Source organism: Rattus norvegicus, chromosome 3 (assembly GCF_036323735.1).
Source record: "Rattus norvegicus strain BN/NHsdMcwi chromosome 3, GRCr8, whole genome shotgun sequence".
Taxonomy (NCBI): domain Eukaryota; kingdom Metazoa; phylum Chordata; class Mammalia; order Rodentia; family Muridae; genus Rattus; species Rattus norvegicus.
This window is the reverse complement of record NC_086021.1, coordinates 142,992,386-143,006,756: the sequence shown is the minus strand read 5'-3', so window position 1 is coordinate 143,006,756 and position 14,371 is coordinate 142,992,386. Positions and strand designations below refer to the sequence as shown.

At 39.5% G+C, this 14,371-nt stretch overlaps 1 protein-coding gene across 2 annotated transcripts in view; it reads right to left on the bottom strand.

Moving 5' to 3' along the window:
- Plcb1 (phospholipase C beta 1) overlaps positions 1 to 14,371 on the bottom strand; it is a 711,278-nt gene that overhangs the window by 217,286 nt on the left and 479,621 nt on the right. For both annotated transcript variants that reach the window (NM_001077641.2, XM_017591467.3), the window contains exons 8-9: positions 13,352 to 13,452; positions 11,720 to 11,886 (exon numbers count right to left, since the gene is read on the bottom strand). In NM_001077641.2, coding sequence (NP_001071109.1) covers positions 11,720 to 11,886; positions 13,352 to 13,452 — 268 coding nt within the window. The remainder of the gene's footprint in view (positions 1 to 11,719; positions 11,887 to 13,351; positions 13,453 to 14,371) is intronic.

Here is a 14,371-nt window from a genome sequence, read left to right as displayed (position 1 = left end):
TATGACACGGTTGGGGTTACTTGCTAGAGTATGGGCAACTTATTGGTAGTTATACAACTGAATGGGTCCTCCCCAGGACCCATTCACTGCTCATGGCCTCACCAATGCAATGTTTTGATAAGTAGCTGATTGCAGGATGACGAACTAAACAAATGTACAGGTTCATTGTCTCAGGTACTTATTTCTGTGTTTCACACCTTGGAAACCTCTTCTTTTAGCTATTTTAAAACAAACAGTGCATTATCACTTATTATGGCCATCAGCACATCATTAATGCTTACTTTTCCTACATGTATCGTGTCACCCTCTGATCAGCATGCCTCCCATTGGCTCTTCCCCGGCTCACGGAACTATCACTGCACTCTCTGCTTCCACTCATCACCTTCTAGATGGTTCTCATAGGTGAAATCATGCAGTCCGAGAGGAATCACATCATTTGAGCTCCTGAATTCACATACTCAAAGCCACTGCAATCCAGACTCTGGGCTAGTTGGATAAGCACATGTGTTTCTGTGTTTCAACCCAATTTACATTTCTGTTGCTTTCGAATGCGGAGCACAATCTCATGTGCAAAGCTCAGACTCCGATCACACTGCTTTCTTCCTGGGATTAATAATGTTCCACTATAGTTGGACTGTATTTGGATTTAAAATAAAACAATATTGAAAACACAATTAGTTACTCCTCTTGAGACAGGCATATTAACCTTGGTTCTACTTTGTGAAAAATGCTTGGTGCACCTGAACTTGTAATGCTTTGCTTAAAACCAAAATGTCGTGCATCATAAATCTGAGTTTATTTCAACTCTTAAACCATTAACTTCCTAGGTACTGATCAAACACTAAAGGGAATTACATACCTTCAGTTTTATAATTTAGTGGCAATAAAACATGTAGTACATATAAAATATAGTGTATATACTTATATAGTACAGTCTATAAGTCATTTATAAGGAAGACTCAGTGATAAAGGTGCATGGAGCTTGAAGTACTCACTAATACTGTGTTCTGCTATATCAGTTCAATTATTCAACAAACAAACACATACATACATACATACACACAGACATGCATGCACACACACACTAGCACATGCTCTTTTTAAGGGAGTAAGAGAAGAAACAAACTCAGTTGTTTTATTTCAGTTTTTCAGTCTAAGCAAAAAAAATTGCCTTCATTCATGGGCATTCATTAAATCCAGAGGTCTGCTTTCTATTGTCAAAAGCACCAATATAACTGTCTTGTTTTTCATGCTAATTTTAACTCACTGTTTTTTTTCTAAAGAGTTTAAGTGATTAAAAAGACATTAGTCTTCAAACTAAAACATCCATGAACATCTTGTTCAGGAGTGGCAAGGGTCTCTCTGCTTTCCCTAGTCAAGCATAGTTAGATCAGCATTCAGACAATTCAGCAAGAAGTGTTTGGTGACTGGAATGGGGACATTTCTAAATGTATGACATTAAATTAAAAGAGAGAGAAAACTCCCTTGAGAACGGTGTTTACTATAAGATTCCAATCCTCTCTTTGTGGAAATGAAGTATGCAAACATTTGGCTTAGAATGCACAGGACAGAAACCCTTGGACTGTTTATATTGAATAAATGCATCTGTCCAAGCAGAGATACCAGAGTGGACATATGGCCAACCGGCCAGCTACATCTGGCTAATGGCAACAAGGGCATTCTCTTCTGAATACTTTACATCTTCTCATGTCCTTTTCTTCAGAATGCCTGTAGGTATATGAGTTTAATGTTCAGGCTTCTGGCTACATTAAATTTTTTCATTTAATCTTTGTCTTCTACTTAAAAATTTAAAACATTCCCATGAGCTGGGCACGACAGCAGAAACCTTGAATACCAGATCCTGGGAGTAAGAGGCAGGTCAGTTATTCAAGATCTCATATATGTTCAAGCTAGGACTATCCTCATCTCTATGGAGAGTTTTAGGCCGCTTAACAATATACAGTGATACTATATCTTAAAAACAAAACAAAACAAAACAAACAAACAAATGAACAATGCCCTCCCAACCAGCTCTCCAGAAACTAAACATTAACATTTATCATGTATATGTATTATTTAACCATTAAAAACCGACTTTAAATGTAATTCTGGAATTCCTGGGAATTAGGTCTCACAGGACAGGGAAGTAGCTAGGCTAAAAGTAGATCTTCACCTCTTCCCTGTTAGTTGCAAATCTAATGCTCAGGTCCAGCTCTATAGCAAACTACCTGTTGAAGCTTCTCTCTTCTCTCTTTCCGGATCTCCAGGGCATAATGCAGCTCTTTTTCTCCAGCTTCTCTACTTATGCATCCCCTTGTATCAGCTATCAACTCCAGCATGCATTTCCTGGAAGCCCACCAGCCAAGCCTGCCAGTGAAGCCAACAGGCCAGGGAAAGCAGGTAGATGCTCTTCAGATGTTCACTCTGCCTCTACTCCTCCAAATCCAACCCCCCGATTTCATTCCTAGCTCATAGCAGACTGCCTGCTGTGGCCTCTCCTTCCTTTCTGCTCTCATTTCCAGGAGACTAAGGAGACACTGATGGAGCATCCTGCTCTTCTTCCTTCTGTAGACCCCTGTGCCTCTCCTTCCTTTGGAGCCCATCCCAATTCCTGTCAGCACCCAATACTTAGAAACATATTGTATCTGGAACCCCAGTGTCTATATCTGGCAAGATCTCAGAAGCAGTCTCTACAAGGCAAACCACAGACACCACACTCTCCTAAGAGACAGAGAGGGCAACAGAAACCAAGGAACAAAACATCCACTGAACAAAGATAGGACCAGATGTCAGCACCGAGAATTATGATCACCTCAAATCCAGATGCCTAGATATCAATATAAAGACACACTCAATAATTAATAGCCAGAACAATATAGAGGACAGCAATCCTACAAAAATAGGTCCTGAGGAATGAAACATAGTTGAAATATAAGACAAAGACTTCAAATTAGCCTTTATGAATATGTCAGAGGTCCTTAAGTAAAAATCATGAATAAATCCATTAAAGAAACCTATGAAAACAGTGGAAAAAAATGAATAAAACTGTTCAAGACCTGAAAATAAAAATACAATTAATAAATGAAATCTAAACTAAGGGAAATCTGGAAATTAAAAATTTAGAAACTTGAACAAGTTCTTGAGAGGCAAGACTCACCAACAGAATGGAAAGACAGAAGACAATCTAAGGTATTGAGGACATAATAGGAAAAAATGGGTATTTTGGTAAAAAAAAACAAGCCTTAAAAATATCTAGGCAGAAAGCTTCCAAAAAATTTGGACACTATGAAAAGTCCAAATCTACAAATAATAGGAAGAAAGGAAGGAGAAAACAAAATAATACCCAGGTTAAGACACAGAAAATATTTTCAACTAAATCATAGGAGAAAGTTTTCCTAACCCAAGGAAGGAGGTGCCTATCACAGTAGAAGAAGCACAAAGAACACCAAAAAGACTGGACCAGAAAAAAAATACTCCTCAGCACATGATAATCAAAACACTAGAACAGAGAAAAATATTAAACCTGCATGAAAAAAGACAAAGTAACACATAAAGGCAGACCAATTAGAATTATACTTGACTTTTGAATTAAGACGCTAATTCTAGAAAAAGCTAGAAGGGCCTGGGCACTGTTCTAGGAAACATTAAAAGACCACTGATGCCAGCTATCTCAGTTAGGGTTTTATTGCTGTGAAGAGACACCATGACCACAGCAAGTCTTATAAAAGCAAACATTTAATTAAGGCTGGCTTACAGTTTAGGGGGTTAGTCCACTATCATCATGGCAGGAAGCACGGCATTGTACAGGCAGACAGGGTGCTGGAGAAGGAGCTGAGAGTTCTACATCTTGATCCACAGGCAGCAGGGGAAAGACTGAGCCACATTAGTCCTAGCTTGAACATATATGAGACCTTCAAGCCTGTACCCTTAAAGCCTGTACCCACCGTGACACACTTCCTCCAACAAAGCTACACCTCTTCTAATAGCGCCATTCCCTATCAGCCAAACATTCAAACACAAGAGTCTAAGGGGCACTCCTCCTATTTAAGCCACCACACTAGGCCAGACAAATATATCCAGCAAAGCTTTTAATCACAATAGAGGATGATGATGAAAAAGGAGGAGGAGGAAGAGAAGGAGGAGGAACAAGAGACATTCTATGCTAAAACCAAATTTAAGCACTTTCTATCTACAAATTCTGCCCCTATAGAAAGTGTTCCAAGGAAAGTATCAATCTGGAGAGGTTAAGCACATCAGGAAAATATGAGGAATAAATAATCTCAGGGCAGCAAATCATAAGAGGAGAAAGGAATCGACATACTACCCATTGATAACACTCAATAGTAGTGGTACAAATTTCCCAAGATACTCTAAGCAAATGAACCTAAGAAGCAAGTTGGTGCCAAAATATACTTCAAGCCAAAATAACCCGAAGAGATAGAGAAGGATACTACACACTCATCAAAGGAAAAGTCTACCAAGAGGATATTCCGATTCTTTTTTTTTTATCTTATACCTCGGTAATAGAAAACCTTACTGGCAATAAAAGCCATGTTTTCAGGGCTAGAGAGGTGGCTCAGGGGATGAGAGCACTTGCTCTTGCCAAGGACCTTGGCTTTATTCCAATTCTTAATATTTATACCCCAAGCACAAGGGTACCCAAGGTCATAAAATAGACACCAGTACAGCTTAAATTACCTATTGACCTTCACACACTGATAGTGGGAGACTTCAACACCCCACTCTTGACAATAGGTCATGCAGACAAAAACTAAACAGATTAATGTTGGTGCTAACTTATGCCATAAACCAAATGTACTAAAGTAACTATAGAACATATTACCCAAACTCAGCAACTCATGGAACATTCTCCAAAAATGACCATATACTCAGATACAAAGGAAATTTCAACAGATGTAAGAAAATTGAAATAACACAGTGCATCTTATCTGAATACCATTAACATTGGATATCACTCACAAAAGAAAGCTTACAAGTTCATGAAAACTGGACAACTCTACCTGACACTTATATGACTGAGAGTCTGAGACTAAAATAGCTCAAGGAGCATGGGTAAAAGCAAATACTACTACCATAAAAGCATAATGTAGCAATGAAAGGACTTCTAATGACATTATGCTGTACTCATAGAGCAGTGTCTTGCTCAGCCACCATCAGAAAAGCTTCCTCCTGCAGCAGATGGGAACAAATACAGAGACCCACAGCCAGACGTTATGCAGAGAGTAAGAAACCTTGGACACTCAGCCCTAAATGAGAAATGTCCATCAACTCCATCCCCTCAGAGTCCAGGAAACTATTTGGAGGAGGGGGCAGAAAGAGTATTAGAGCCCAGAGAGAACGGAGAACACCAAGAAAATATGGCCCTCTAAATTAACGTCATAGATACACACACAAACTCACAGAGACTAGGTCAGAACACACGGGACCTGCACAGGTCTGCACCAGATGGGGTCCTTGAGATGAAAGAACTTGACACTTTCTTCCATCTCTAGCCCAATGAAAATTTTGTTTCTTCCAAGGAAGTATTGCTGGGAATAAAATCCACTCTTAAGAAATATCATCCTGAGTTAGGTAACCCAATCACAGAAAAACACACATGGTATACACTCATTGATAAGTGGATATTAGCCCAAATGCTCCAATTACCCTAAATGCACAGAACACATGAAACTCAAGAAGGATGACCAAAATGCGATGCTTTACTCCTTCTTTAAAAGAGGAACAAGAATACCCATGGGAGGGGATAGAGAGGCAAAGTTTAGAACAGAGACTGAAGGAACACCCATTCAGAGCCTGCCCCACATGTGGCCCATACATATACAGCCACCAAACTAGATAAGATGGATGAAGCAAAGAAGTGCAGGCTGACAGGAACTAGATGTAGATCTCTCCTGAGAGACACAGTCAGAATATGGCAAATACATAGGCGAATGCCAGCAGCAAACCACGGAACTGAGAACGGGACCCCCGTTGAAGGAAACAGAGAAAGGACTGAAAGAGCTTGAAGGGGCTCGAGACCCCATATGAACAACAATGCCAACCAACCAGAGCCTCCAGGGACTAAGCCACTACCCAAAGACTATACATGGACTGACCCTGGACTCTGACCTCATAGGTAGCAATGAATATCCTAGTAAGAGCACCAGTGGAAGGGGAAGCCCTTGGTCCTGCCACAACTGAACCCCCAGTAAAGGGACTGTTGGGGGGAGGGCGGTAATGGAGGGAGGATGGGGAGGGGAACACCCATAGAGAAGGGGAGGTGGAGAGGTTATGGGGATGTTGACCTGGAAACCGGGAAAGGGAATAACAATTGAAATGTAAATAAGGAATACCCAATTTAATAACGATGGAGGAAAAAAAACAGAGTCAGCCTCATGCCCTGCAGTAGATGACCAACAGAAAATAAACTCAAGGCCATCTTTGGAGGTGCTCTGTCTCATAACGTGGAGTCACAGTTTCTTAATTTTTTCCTCTCTTTTATGAAAAATATAATTTAATGCTGTTTTTATTTATTGTTTTACAGTATAACTCTATTACGTATGTATGTATGTATGTATGTATGTATGTATGTGTGTATGTATATAAATAACTTTCAGTTTTATGGGGTCCTGAATATGTGTTTATCTGTACCTGTGCCTTTCCTTAAGAACTCTTCCTTCTGTTTGTTTTCTTTGTCTTATTCTGATTTTTAAAAAATCTTACTATATTTACTTATTTTGTTATTATCCCTTAGATGCCTGTTTGTGTCTTTAAAGGAGAAACAGAAAGGGTGTGGTTCAGGATGGGAGGGGAGATGAGGAACTTGGTGGAGTAGAGAGAGGAGAAAACATACTCAGAATATATTGTACGGGGAAAGTCTATTTTCAATAAAAGAAAAGCACTTATTTCTCAAAATCAGAGTTTATGCATATTTCTAACATATGTATTTGCTACATTCACAATTATATAAGCTTCTTATGCCTCACACTGAAAGATTAACTTTGTACCTGGTGATTTTTAGGGCATAAATGAAAAATAGAAGTTTTCTTCTGAGGTAAATCAGACTAAGTTTGTCAGTCAATATTGGGAGTAACACCAACTGAATTGATTCTTGGACACACCTGAGGAAATATTCAAAATGCTAGCAGCAGGAGAAAACAAGTCATGACATCATATTGGACTCTGGTATCTATTTCTTTGTGTTTTCATTGATAAAAATACAAGAAACAGCTGATTTGGAGTTACAATTGCTTTCACAAGGAGCAGGCCTTTATTAAGTCTTGAGTAAGTCATTTGACTACCAAGTCTTGGCTTTGCTCTCTGAAAAATGTTCCTGTGCACTTAAATACTTATTTGTTCATCATTTGGGTTAGTGCTGGGTCTCAGGGTTCCCTTCCTGTGAGGCAGTGCTCTACCACTAAGCTGCATGCCTAGCACCCATGTGCATTTTAAAAGTCACATGATTAAAGGAACCATTTCCTTAGAGCTCTGAACCAGCCACCACATTCAAGTAAACCGTGGCTTTGTACTAGGCTAACTGTGACTCACACTTTTCTAATAAAGAAATGACAAAATGGTTTTTATTTGTTTTTAAAGAAAAGAAATCCCAAAGTCAAACACAACAGGTTAGGAACTGCAAAGTCTAAATTAATAACTGATTTTCATTGTCTAACATAATATTGTAAAGGTTTAGTTTCTTTTCTTTTTGCTTTGTTTACTTTTTCACACTATCTTTCTCTGTAGCCCTAGCTATCCTGGAATTCACAGAGATCTGCTTGTCTCTCCCTCCCGCGTGCTGGGTTTAAAGGCGTCAACCACCATACCTGCTCTCAACCTTTTACTTTCTAAAGTTTTGCAATTTCTCCACTGCACAGATAAACCTCAAACTCCTTCTCCTATTGACTATGAAGCCAAAGTGAATAGGCAAGAAAAAAGAATCTCTAGTCTTCTTTGTTCCCATAAGCTGTGGCACCAACAGCTCAGGATCAGCACTGTTTTCTTACTCAAGTGGCTGGATTAAGAAATAGATGCTGCCTCTCAAGCAGATTTCCTCTGGGTATTTAATGGAGATTTAGAATAACAACTGTCTGGGCTGTTTGTCCAGACATACTTGTCTGTCCTGTGATGTTTTTAGACTCAGCAGGCATGACCGCGTAAGTCCTGTCTTAACTTTTCTTAGTGATAACTTTATAAGGATGCTCAAGATAGTTGGATGAGTGCATGAATGGACAAAAGTATTACCCTTGACGACCAGAAAGACCTTCCATTCATTTCTGTTAAAGTTAGTTCATCTTGGAGATGCCCTGGGCCATCCCTATGGGGCTCCATCTTTCTACCCATCCTCAGTCCCTCTCAAACCCTGGCTGCTCTGTGTAGCTCCTTCAGGCTAAGCCAGCACTGCTCAGTGCCTTGTTAGAAATGCAGAACGAAGAACTTAAATTTGACAAGGCGTCCAGTGACTTTGAGACACATTAGCACTTGATAAATATGTTACTTTTGTTTACATCCTACTGATATTGAAAAGATGAGAAACCTTCAAACCCTTCTTTGTGGCTTTTTTGCTTGCATTTGCTAAGAAAGGGCTTTGCTGTGTAACTCAGGCTGACCTTCAATTTGAGATTCTCCTGCCTCAGCCTCCCTAGTGTTGAGATTACAGGTTTGTGCCCCTATGTCCAATTAGTACAGGTCTTCAATATTGAAAATTTTATCTTTTGATTTCACATCTCTTAATTTTTCATCAACGGTTTTTTGTTTGTTTTGTTTTTAAATGCTGAAGTCATAAAGAATACAGATGCATGTGTGCGTGCATGCTTACAGATTTGAATTAGCTGGATAAGGGCCTATAGTTCCTTCCTCCAGGGCTGTCACATCAAAGAATGGTCTCTATGTCTAGATAAGCCACCATCGCCTCCCTTAAACACTTAATCCAGTTGAGGTGGTCAATCCTTTGGCTAATGGACCACCCGTCAGGAAGATATGACTACTTTAAGCCATGCTAACAAGGCAGGAAGAATAATTAATATTCCTGGTGTGTCAAGAAAGAGCCACCTGCTTTTCTGAGTTCTGATCAAAATAATTACTGTTCTTAATATTTTTTCCCTTCTGTTTTTCTTTTAGATGCTGGCAAAAGCCTATGTATCCTTTATCTGGTGTGTTGGGTTTCCTTACAGTTTCTCTACCATGGGTCACCTTTATGCTGGCTTAACTCAAGCAGCACAGACCCCTCTCCCTCTATGCTCCCAACTATGAATCTAAAAAACCCAAAAAAACCCTAAAACAACACCAAACCAAACCAAATCAACCAACCAAACAAAAAAAACAAATCAAAACCAAAACAACAAACAAACAAACAAACAAAAACCAAAAAAACCCCAACAAAACAAACCAAAAATCCTCTCTCTAAGCTGTGAATTTCATTCCTCTAACTCATGAGATAAGAACCACAAAGTCACTGGTTTGGGTAGCTTTTGTGTCATTGAGTTTCCAGGATCCTAGATTTTTGGGGAACTGTCATTCTCAAAGATACCCAGACATTCCAGTATTGTTTTTATTTTCCTACATTAAATAATAATGGTAATCTATTAGCTATCATGTGTTAATCTAACCCAAATCACACACTTTCACTTTACCCTTGAAATAGGGCAGTTATCAGAGGTTTGTTTTTGTGCATGGGCTTTGGGGTTGAAGTGGGCCTACTGAAGGCTCATATAATCCAACCAGTTGATTACTGCACAGGTGAGTTTCTAACTCACTAGGTGGAGGGTGGCAGTTTTATCTAACCAGATCTCCTTATTTATCATTTCTGTCTCATGAAGTGACAGAGGTTCATCTCCTACACTAGTAAGTGATCAGGCATCTCCACATCTCGGTGCTACAGGACACTCCTATCCTACCCACGTGTTACTTGAGGTTTCTGTGGAGAGATACTAATCTACTCCCACTATTATGGGGAATGATGCTTTGTTGGGTCATAAATGCTTCATGGAAGTGATCAGACCTCACCTCTCAGCCTGTAATAATATTGCATACTTAAGCAGGTCTACTTTATAGGTCGAGGAGGAAAAAAAGAAAGTCTAATACCCAAGTTCCTTATTATAATCTAGAGAGCAGCTAGATGGGACGCACCAGAGGAATTTAAACCAATCTTCAACACTTCAATATCCAGAGTAGACTTCATGCCATCACATGGGTCAGATGCTTTCGAGACAGTATTATTTATTTCAAACTCACAAAAGGTCAGTGAAAAACATCTCCCTGTTCAGTTCTGCAGAAGAGAAAGCTCGTGCTGGGTGAGGTTAAGTGTCAAGATGACGTGCCCTGGGCTGCCTCTGGCTACTGTGGCTATTGGTTTCATGAGCAATGTCATTAGGCCATGGGGAGGCCTGCTGGTTTCAAAAAAGCTTTTCCTGGTCACATTGTTATGAGCTAATCATTTTTAGAACTCATTCTGGAACTGTTCCACCCATGAATGTTAGCTGTTCTTGGAAAAGTCAGGAAGCATAAATAAGGAAAAAAAGGAGCGTGCATGAGAAAAAATAAGGGGGGCAGGGCATCTTTGCGAATGCTTGCACCGCTGCCCCACCAACGACGAGGCAAACAATCGGCTTGTGGCTTCCTTTAACTGACTTCACTTGAATGGCAACAGTGGAAATAATGTTAGTAATCAGGGCAAAATGCTTGGCCAAGAACATAGAGAAGCTGAAAAAAAAGTTGTCTATAACTTCCCAATGAACAGATTGAAAGGAAAACAAAATACGATTTTGTTGTATACTTAATACACAGCTCCCTTTTCCTTTGAGAGGGCTGATTCCAGGATGAGAACACTTGTGCCATCCACCCTCATTTGGGGTTTGTGATTGCTATTTCTGTTACTACATGAGGTGCCTGCATGTTGACATACAAGTCATTTCTTCTCAATAACTGGTTCACTGTGATTATAGAGTCCCTATAGACTCTAGAAATTTGCAGTAAGGTCAGCCATGATGGATCAGGTTTCTGAACGAGGGTCTTTGAATCCAGAAGAGAGTCAGTACCAGTGACACAGGTTTCACCAAAAACCTTCAATATAATTAGAACATCAGCAAGAAACTTCTTGATCATATTTTGTAATTCATTTCTCTAACATAAAAAATATATATTTAAAAATAATTTCCAGGTAACTTAAAACTGCCATTAAGGTATTATTTTCTACTCTTTTTCCCTACCAAGATTTTAATTTAAATCTATCAAAACGTCAGAATATTCTCCATGTGGAAAGATTTATCAGCTAATGTAAATTGGAATAAGATATAATTATAGCAGACTGAATATTCTCTTAGTTTTGGAAACTTGGAGAAAAACAAACAAGAAAAGAGAAAACCAAAATAAATTCATGGACTACTTTATAGAACTTTCAAAAAAAGTAGCTCTAGTGGATAACTAATTGAATTAGTTAATTTGCTGCATGAGGAAAATAAACATTCAATTATTGTATAAATTTGAGGGAAAAATAAAGATATTTAAAAATATGTGGCTTGCACCATAGACGGAACTAGAAAAGTTAATCGCCAAAGTTGAAACAACAGAAACAAACTACATCAGGTAAAAAAAAAAAAAAAAAGAAAAGAAAAGAAACATCCAGACAGAAAGGCGCTACGTGACCTTACATCCCTTACACCCAGAGTGTGGCCGGTCAGAGGAGGCAGAGACCCCGCAGTGTGGAGTGGAGAATGCACCCTACCTTTCTTGGCGAGGCTGCTGTTGGGCTCGTACTTCTCAATCAACACTTGGACCTGCTCTTGCTTCAGAGGTGGGTAAAGTATTTCATTCAGCCGGGGATCTCTCTGCTTAAGGTTGATAAAATCCATCATCTGATCAACAGTAAGGTACGGTTTGCTTTTGGCACCACTGGAAGTTATGAAAACACAAGAAACAAGAAATCTCAGTCCTTTCCACATCTTATGTATGCATTCGATAACCGAGAGATCAAATTGTGCCACGTCTGGAAAGTCTATAGTGGAGTTCTGACCTTGCCCTAAACACACCCTGCTGCTACTCCACAAAGCTTGGTGGGCTACCACTCTTCCTAACCACCACCTCGGCCAACCTAGAGAAGCCTCGGATGACTAACAGCATCCTTTACCACATGTAACATTTAAAGATAAACTGCTGACTTATCACTTCAAAAAGAAAAAGTCCAATGTACTTGAATACATTTTACCTTTTCATCTCACTGAAGTTACAGGTTTACAAGAGTCTATACTGCTTTTATTTACTTGTTTTTGCTTGTAGAGATGGGCTCACTGTGTTCCCCTGTTTCTCCTGGTGCTTCAGTCCAGGCTGGCTTCAAATTCCTACTAAGCCTCCTGAGTCAGTGTCTTTCAGGATGATAACGACAATTTATGCTATTATGTAGAGCTAAAGTGCAATATCATTTTATCCTGAAAACAACTCTGATACTGAATAGCATTGTTCAGGTGCCTATTTCAAGTTAATTGGCAACCCATGACAATTCAATGGTATGAATATGGTGGCTCACACAGCAAAGGTGTTCAGTGTGCAAAGTGACACTCCGCAGTGGGACTTGTCCTCTGTTAGTTACTTCCTTTATTAAATTTGGGTTGACTATTTGCCATTAGGTAGACTTTGGTATATCAAGAAAGAAAACGTGTGCTTCCATTAAATTGTTTCTTTTCTCTTTTCATTTCTGTGTCTCTTTAAGAAGAAATACCTAGGGGCTAGAGAGATGGTGCAGCACTTAAGGGCCCTTATTCTTGCAAAGGACCCAGATTCAGTGCCCAGCACCCACATGGTGGCTGATAACTGTATGTAACTCCAGATTCAGGGAATCCAACTCCCTCTTCTGGGCTCTAAGAGAACTGGGCATATGCACAGTATGTAGATATTCATGTAGGCAAAAGAGTCTCATACATTAAATAAAAATAAATCTAAAAAAGCACTGTCTGTAAACATCTGTAATTCCTAGAATCAGGGAAAATCAGATGCTGTCTAAGGGTTCTTAGTAATCTAAACTTCTCTATACTGATGCCATTGGCAGGAATACAATACGTAGTGTTCGGTCAGGAATCCTTCTGTTACATGAATCTTTCTTTTGTATGTTAAGACATTTTCTGCTGTATCCATAAGCATTAGTCTAAACAAAGCCAACTGAGCATGTGAAAATGGCATCTGGCCATACATGTGTCATAGGAAACACATGCTTATCAAAGCAGGTTTGTCAAGGCCAATAGCACAGTCTCATCTCCATTAAGCCTCTGCTTTTGGACATTCTCCTTGTAGTCCTAACAAAAGTCTGCCCTAGACACTCTATCATTGTAAGGTAGAAAAAGTAGATTAAAATGCGTCCTCTTACAATTCAGAGAAGATGTTATCAATTTCAGGTCGGGGACAAAGATTGTTCAGGAAAACTCTGTATACATCTGGAGTAAAGTCCTCTTGAGGGATGGAATCGTTCTGGAGAGCAAAATAACAGAGTGAGTGGGAGCTTCCTCTAGTTACTTTCCGGATTTTTCTTTGTCCCTCCCTCCCTCCCTCCCTCCCTCCCTCCCTCCCTCTCTCTTTCCTCCTTTCTTTTTCCTTTTGGCCAAACCAGGCCAAAACATCCAGAGAATATCTCTAAGGCCAACTCTAGATTTCATGTAGAACTTTGGCATGTCAACGATATTTTCTGTTATTTTTAAATTTTAATTGAAGCTTAAGAATTTTATCCTGCTAAACAGATCTTAACACAGTTTTAATAAAGTAAATTATACATAGGAAGACAGAATCTGTTTTGTAGAAATGTTTAACTTGCCTTTTTGTCCCCCCTTCTTCCCTCCCCCTCTTCCTCCTCCTCCTCCTCCTCCTCCTCCTCCTCCTCTTCCTCCTCCACTGAACCTGCTCATTTGCTTTCCCAGTTCTAAGATTACAAGAATGAACCACCATGTCTGGGTTGTTTATGTGGGTTAAGGAATCAAATGCATGTTTTCATGCCCTTTCCTATGTGAAGCATCTTTCCAGCTCATTTTATCATTTTATGCTCCCCTTCTTTCTTTGTTTCATTTCTTTTCTCTTTCTTTTTTCTTTTCTTTTCTTTTCTTTTCTTTTCTTTTCTTTCTTTCTTTCCTTCTTTCTTTCTTTCTTTCTTTCTCCCTCCCTCCCCCCTCTCTTCCCTCCCTTCCTTCCTCCCTCCTTTCCTGTCTGTCTTCCCCCTTCTTTCTACCCAGTCCTTTTCTCTGTTTTAGGTTGAGTCTTCCTCCTTATAAGTAGTGGTAGAAGACATATAACTTTGTTTGCCATTGCAAGCCTTTGAAGCGGGCACATCAGTGGCATGAGGAATATGCGTATTTCATGTCCTTTATCAGGCTTTTGAGTAAATATTTTTAAAAGTGAT